At 42.2% G+C, this 6,208-nt stretch overlaps 1 protein-coding gene across 4 annotated transcripts in view; it reads right to left on the bottom strand.

Annotated features, from left to right (window-relative positions):
- Positions 1-1,103: 1,103 nt before the first annotated feature.
- Positions 1,104-6,208, bottom strand: part of mettl16 (methyltransferase 16, N6-methyladenosine) — a 28,761-nt gene continuing 23,656 nt past the window's right edge. For all 4 annotated transcript variants that reach the window (XM_065281074.2, XM_065281073.2, XM_065281075.2 and 1 more), the window contains 2 exons: positions 2,689-2,862; positions 1,104-1,778 (listed from right to left, as the gene is read on the bottom strand). In XM_065281074.2, coding sequence (XP_065137146.1) covers positions 1,266-1,778; positions 2,689-2,862 — 687 coding nt within the window. In that variant the 3' untranslated portion in view covers positions 1,104-1,265. The remainder of the gene's footprint in view (positions 1,779-2,688; positions 2,863-6,208) is intronic.

Below are 6,208 nucleotides of genomic sequence, written 5' to 3'. Positions count from 1 at the left end.
TTTAAATATAAGGTTAATAATAAAATAAACATTTCAATAAAGGGCATAACTTTCTTATAATAAAATCTATTGAGTTAAATTAAAATGTTATGTATGCCATTTTTTAAATAACTTTGTAACGTAACCATCATAACAAACTATGTGTTATAAATAATAAATACAGTCTTAATTTGATACATGTACTAGGGGTCCCTGCAGAGTTCCTTGGCCTGAAAAAGGTTGAAGACCTTGTGGTTAAGAGTCTATAATGGGGATAAAAGATGGAAATCCTCTTCAGTTTGAACTGGAACTTCATCCCCCCCTTGCATTTCCTGGATCCCTAAATTCCCCCTATTTCCAGTCTTGCTTGTAGCTGTCTATACTATGCATGATTCTTAATTTCCTTTTAATCACTTTAAAAAGTCAAAGCAAAGTGCATGCAAACACTTATAAACCTGCTCTATCGTCATACCTTTATGACTCTTACATGCAGATAGTGAATAAAATCCTGTGAATTGCTTCAGTGCAATTAAAGTGCAACAGGAGCCTGTTTACCCTTAGGAAATTTCACGTGATTGTCCACACGTTATCTCCTCGTGCGCTGCCATCGCCTTCCTGTTATAAAGTCCAGCTCCACACAGGACACAAGATGTTTGTACTCAAACTCAAAAGGCTCACACTTCCTGCGAAACATCCAAAAAGAAATTTCAAAGAGAGGAAATGCAAAAAAACAACAACTCTTTTTGGACTACTATTTCTGGATGCAGACGGCTTTCCAAATATTTTTTGTCTGGGGAGTCAAAGAGGACCATTTTTGTCCTGTATGTGTAAAAGCAGGAAGCCATTTTCTCATTTTTAGGCTCAAAAGCCAAAAAAGTTCAAGCAAATTTTTAAAATGCAAAAGGTACTTGAGAATGCAATGCATAAAAAAACTTTAGCAAAGTTGCAGTAAGGTTATGCAAACTCATAATAAGTTGTAATTAAACACATTCTTATTTTAATAAAAAAAAAATCTACTGATTATCATTCAAAAAGTAAAATATCTAAATAGTGGACTGACTTTTAGGCAAAAAAAGACACTAAACAGACATACTTAAAACATTTTTATTACAAACATAGTAAATTTTAAACTTGGCTGAAAACAGCATTGATCGGTGGCAAATAAAAAAATATCTGTGGGTTTTGTAACTTAGCAGCTTCAGCAGTAATATTGTTCACAGCAGAATGTCTGGGGTTATATGTGGTAAAGTCTCTAAAGGTTTAAAAGAACAAAGCCCATATGGAGGTTAGGTGGGCTTGGCTACCTGTCTGAAGAGAGAGTTCTTCAAGCATGTGCAGAGCTGATTCATCAGATCTTTATTTTGGCCCTCAACCCAATGCATCTCCACCACCACATCGTTCTCCTCCACCTTCACGTTCACCAAGCACTTAAAGAGGAACTGCTGAACTGCCTCAGTGTTTTGAGGACAGCTAATGGGCGCCTGTTTCGCGGGTGATACCATTGGGACACCAGCATGTTTCTCCGGTTGGAGCTGTTCATCCGTTTCTTTCCCGTTGCTGTGTTGAGGATCAGTGCTGTTCTCTGCTGATGTTTCCTCTGGGGTTGGTGGCAGAGTGTCTGTGCTGGAGGCAGATGGAGCGATGGCATCCCTGTCAGAGGGAGGTTGCGCTCTGGGGAGCTCTCGGAGGTGCCGACCCTGTTCTCGTCTCTTCTGCCGTGCGTGGACCCAGGTGTTCTCCACCGCTGTCAGGAAGAGGCTAAGCTCCGCCTCTCCGCAAGGTACACGCTTATGAAGCACCTGAAAACAGGAGCACAAAAGATGGTCGGTTGCATTTTTTTTATGTTCTTAACTCTTTCCCCGCCACTGACGAGTTATCTCATCAATTAAGAGAAAACATTTGCATAAAAAAAGTGTTCCTCATGAATTTTTATGTAAATCTGCAATACTGCACTTACCCAATTTATGAAAAAAACTGAAGCCAAAACGTTATTTACTCATTTTAAACTCCACGAATGTTTTCATAATCGTTCTGAAATTCCTTCACAAAAATGCAATTATTTCAGCTTTTTGCAAAAAAAAAAAAGTTTTTTAAGTGTTTATAAGCAAAGAAAAAAATATAGATAGGATGAAAGTTTTTTTCCCGGTTTTTTTTTGTATGTTTGTTTAAAATCAGAGGGTCTGTTCTTTCATTTAATATATTTGTAGGCTATGTTTATATATTTTTAGAAGAGCATTTTCCTGGAAGACATTTTGTGAAACTTTTGTGAAAATCACAAAAAATGCTGGAGGGCAACTTTTCAAAAAATGGCTGGCGGCGAATGAGTTAAAGGGATAGGTAACAAAAAATTTTTTGTATGAGTTTCTTTAAAAGAAAATATTTTGATAATTGATTGTAAGCACACAGTTAATGGTACCAACTGACTTTCATAGTATTTGTTTTTATCTACCATGGGTACCATCAACTGAATGGTTACCATCATATAACAAAATGTCTTCTTTTATGTTCAATAGAATAAAGTCTCACAACAGGGTGAATTAATGACAGAATTTTCATTTTTGGGTAAACCTTTAACCCCAGATCTGACTACTTGCATGTGCTGTGTGCCATTTAGGATAAAAAGCTTTTTTTAAAGAACTGTTTCGATTTTACTTGACCAAGCGGTGTGAAACTATATATAACAACAGTCAATTTTTATATTCTGCTCACCTTCAGGTCTGTCAATATCTTTTCCAGCCAGGCACAGATACTTTCTGTGGGGCTGGGGTCTGTGCAGCCAATACTGGATGCCTGGGTCTGCAGCTCTGCCAAAGTGGGCTTCAGCACAGTGAAGGTGAGGGGCTTACGAGCCTTCTCCAGCTTCCTCTTTTTACATGGGGGAGACTAAAAGAGATCCAGCAAGTGATTACATTCTATGGAGTGAAAACATTTCTTAGGTTGCAATACTGCACGTTACGAGTCTTTGTGTATACTTAAAAATTAAACATAATAAAATTGTTACAAAACAATGGTTACCCAAAATGGGCAATAGAGGGCAGCAACGCATACAGCAAGCAGATGCTGTCTATCATTCTATGACAAAGCATCTGTTGTTAGGCCAGATAAACATAAGTCATCAAGAACCAACGGATTGAAAAACACAACACATTCAAATCCATTTTTGCACCCCAGCAGTCTAATAGAACAAGGCTTAGTCTAATATAAACCACTTAGTCTAATGTAAAGCATTAAAATAACCGCTCTCTATGGGTAACTAGGCCAAGTAATTTGATTTAACCATGCATAGTTATCGTGTCTGAATAACTGCTTCTTTGAATGTGTCATGTCTGAGCAGCAAGGGATAAATTAACAGATGTAACATTAAGGCAGCTCCATGTGCATCTGATTCTGCTCCAACACAAGAGGGCACCATTTTCTAACTTTGAGCTCCACATAATTGCCCAACACATTTCATTTACATTTATTCATTTGGCAGATGCTTTTATCCAAAGAAATGTACAGTGCATTTTAATACATTTTATCATCGTGTGTTCCCTTTGATCTAACTCATGACCTTTTGTGCTCTTACTCACGTTGAGTTGAATAGTACAGAATATTGTGGTTGTGACAAACAATGTAATGAATTGGCGAAACTATAGTGTATTGTCTCAGTGTTTATCAGATCAAGTAGTGCTACAACAAGGCTCAAAGCACTTCTGCCCATTGTGTGTATTTGTGTTGAGCACATAATGAGTAAAGACAGACAGGTGGGGATCAGTACTCTCAATTAATTACTATTAGTTTTAATTAGATAAATGCATTGCTGCCAGCCCCTCCCTCACACTGAATTATAACCCTCTCCTCTGTCCATTATTTATCGAAGACACATTTGCTCGAAAACAGCTTCTGGTTTTCTCTCTTCGTGCATCTAGAGTGTCCTGCTTTTAAACACTTAAATCAAGAGGGATTTTCACCACACCGAGACTAAGCTGAAAGGTCATTATTCAATTATTGAACACAAGCAGATGAGTGGGAGAATGTTCAGCGGTTGTCCTTGGATGCTGGGCTTATTCCGTTCCCCAGTTCTGCTTCCTGTCAGCACTGCAGCCTCCTGACTTTTGACCTTTCTGTCTCCGCCCCCTACTGTAAATCCAGTTTCATGTCTCAGACGTGCTTTTGATACAGTAGTCCATTTTCAAAAGCCTTTTTTCCTTTGAGAGCTCTCGTCTACCCCCCGCCTCTCCTGCAACACGTTTCATGTCTAGATTGAAGACCTAACTGTCAAAAAGATTGATCTGGCTTCTGTGCGCTCTGTTAATGGGGCTCAGCTGGCTTCAGGGGGACAAAATGGACACACAAAGCAGGAGAAAAGCCTGGGTAGTACAGAGACAGCAAAATAGAGTAAATAGAAAAGCTAAAGCAATATGAGGATGCGGACATGCGCTAATACCAGCCCATCCTAGACATGTTCACACAGCTCCAGACCTGCATGTGAGATATCTGCTGCATGCTGGCAGAGGGGTGGAAGGGAGGTGGAGTGGCTCGCAGACAGATATGTAGGCCAATCTTTCTGCTCAAGTGCTTGTTAGGAGAAAAGCATCAGGGACCTGGGGATTTCCCCTAAAAGACCTAAACAAATCATCTGACCTCCCCATTTTCTATCCCACAAACCAATTTTCTATCCCACAAACCTATCATCCTTCTCACCTCTTTTGCTTTTGCTCAGTTTTCTTTATGCCTTTAAAATGCCTGACTATGTCTCACTTTTACCCTGCCCGGGCAACTGTTGCTACGAAACGCCATCTGAAGGAGGTGCCTGTGCCTCTGGAAGCAGGTCAACCGAGTCTAATGGAATGAGTTGAAGATGCATTATTTACAAGAGGCCAAAGCCCAGTGAATATTCAGCAGGTGTTGCTTTCCCTGTGTGAATCCATACAAAAACACATCAAACAGACTCTCTCTGCTGCCAAAGGTGCATGGGTTACAGGATTTACTAACTGTAAATTAAGGCAGACGCTCTCCTCTGACTGTTAACTAAGCCAGGCACTCTCCTACGACTGTAAACTAAAGCAGACACTCTCCTCTGACTGTAAACTAGAGCAGACACTCTCCTCTGACTACAAACCAAGGCAGAGACTCCCCTCCAACTGTAAACCCAGACAGATGCTCTTTCTGACTGTAAACCAAATCAGACACTTTACTCCAACTGTAAACCTAAACAGACACTCTCCTCCGACTGTAAACCCAGATAGACACTCTCCTCCGACTGTAAACCTAGACAGACGCTCTCTTTCGACTGTAAACATAGATAGACACTTTCCTCGACTATAAACCCAGACAGATGCTCAATTCTGTTTGTAAACCAAATGAGACACTTTCCTCCAACTGTAAACCAAGATAGACACTCTTATCCGACTGTAAATCTACACAGACACTCTCCTTCGACTGTAAACCCAGACAATGATCTCTTCTGACTGTAAACTAAGACCGACACTTTCCTCCAACTGTAAACTCAGGCAGACACTCTATTCTCACTGTAAACTCAAGAAGATGCTCTTCTTCGACTGTAAACCCAGGCAGACGCTCTTCTCCGACTGTCAACCCAGACAGACGCTCTTCTCCGACTGTCAACCCAGGCAGACGCTCTTCTCCGACTGTCAACCCAGACAGACGCTCTTCTTCGCCTGTCAAGCCAGACAGACGCTCTCCTCCGACTGTCAACCCAGACAGACGCTCTCCTCCGCCTGTCAACCCAGGCAGACGCTCTCCTCCGCCTGTTAATCCAGAGAGACGCTCTCCTCCGCCTGTAAACCCAGGCAGACGCTCTTCTCCGACTGTCAACCCAGGCAGACGCTCTTCTCCGCCTGTCAACCCAGGCAGACGCTCTTCTCCGACTGTCAACCCAGGCAGATGCTCTTCTCCGACTGTCAACCCAGGCAGACGCTCTTCTCCGACTGTCAACCCAGGCAGACGCTCTCCTCCGCCTGTCAACCCAGGCAGACGCTCTCCTCCGCCTGTCAACCCAGGCAGACGCTCTCCTCCGCCTGTCAACCCAGGCAGACGCTCTTCTCCGACTGTAAACCCAGACAGACGCTCTCCTCCGCCTGTCAACCCAGACAGACGCTCTCCTCCGCCTGTCAACCCAGACAGACGCTCTCCTCCGCCTGTCAACCCAGACAGACGCTCTCCTCCGCCTGTCAACCCAGACAGACGCTCTCCTCCGCCTGTCAACCCAGACAGACGCTCTCCT

This window comes from Paramisgurnus dabryanus, chromosome 8 (assembly GCF_030506205.2).
Source record: "Paramisgurnus dabryanus chromosome 8, PD_genome_1.1, whole genome shotgun sequence".
In the NCBI taxonomy this organism is placed as follows: Eukaryota; Metazoa; Chordata; class Actinopteri; order Cypriniformes; family Cobitidae; genus Paramisgurnus; species Paramisgurnus dabryanus.
The sequence above is the reverse complement of the archived record's forward strand: the minus strand, read 5'-3'. Positions and strand labels throughout refer to the sequence as shown.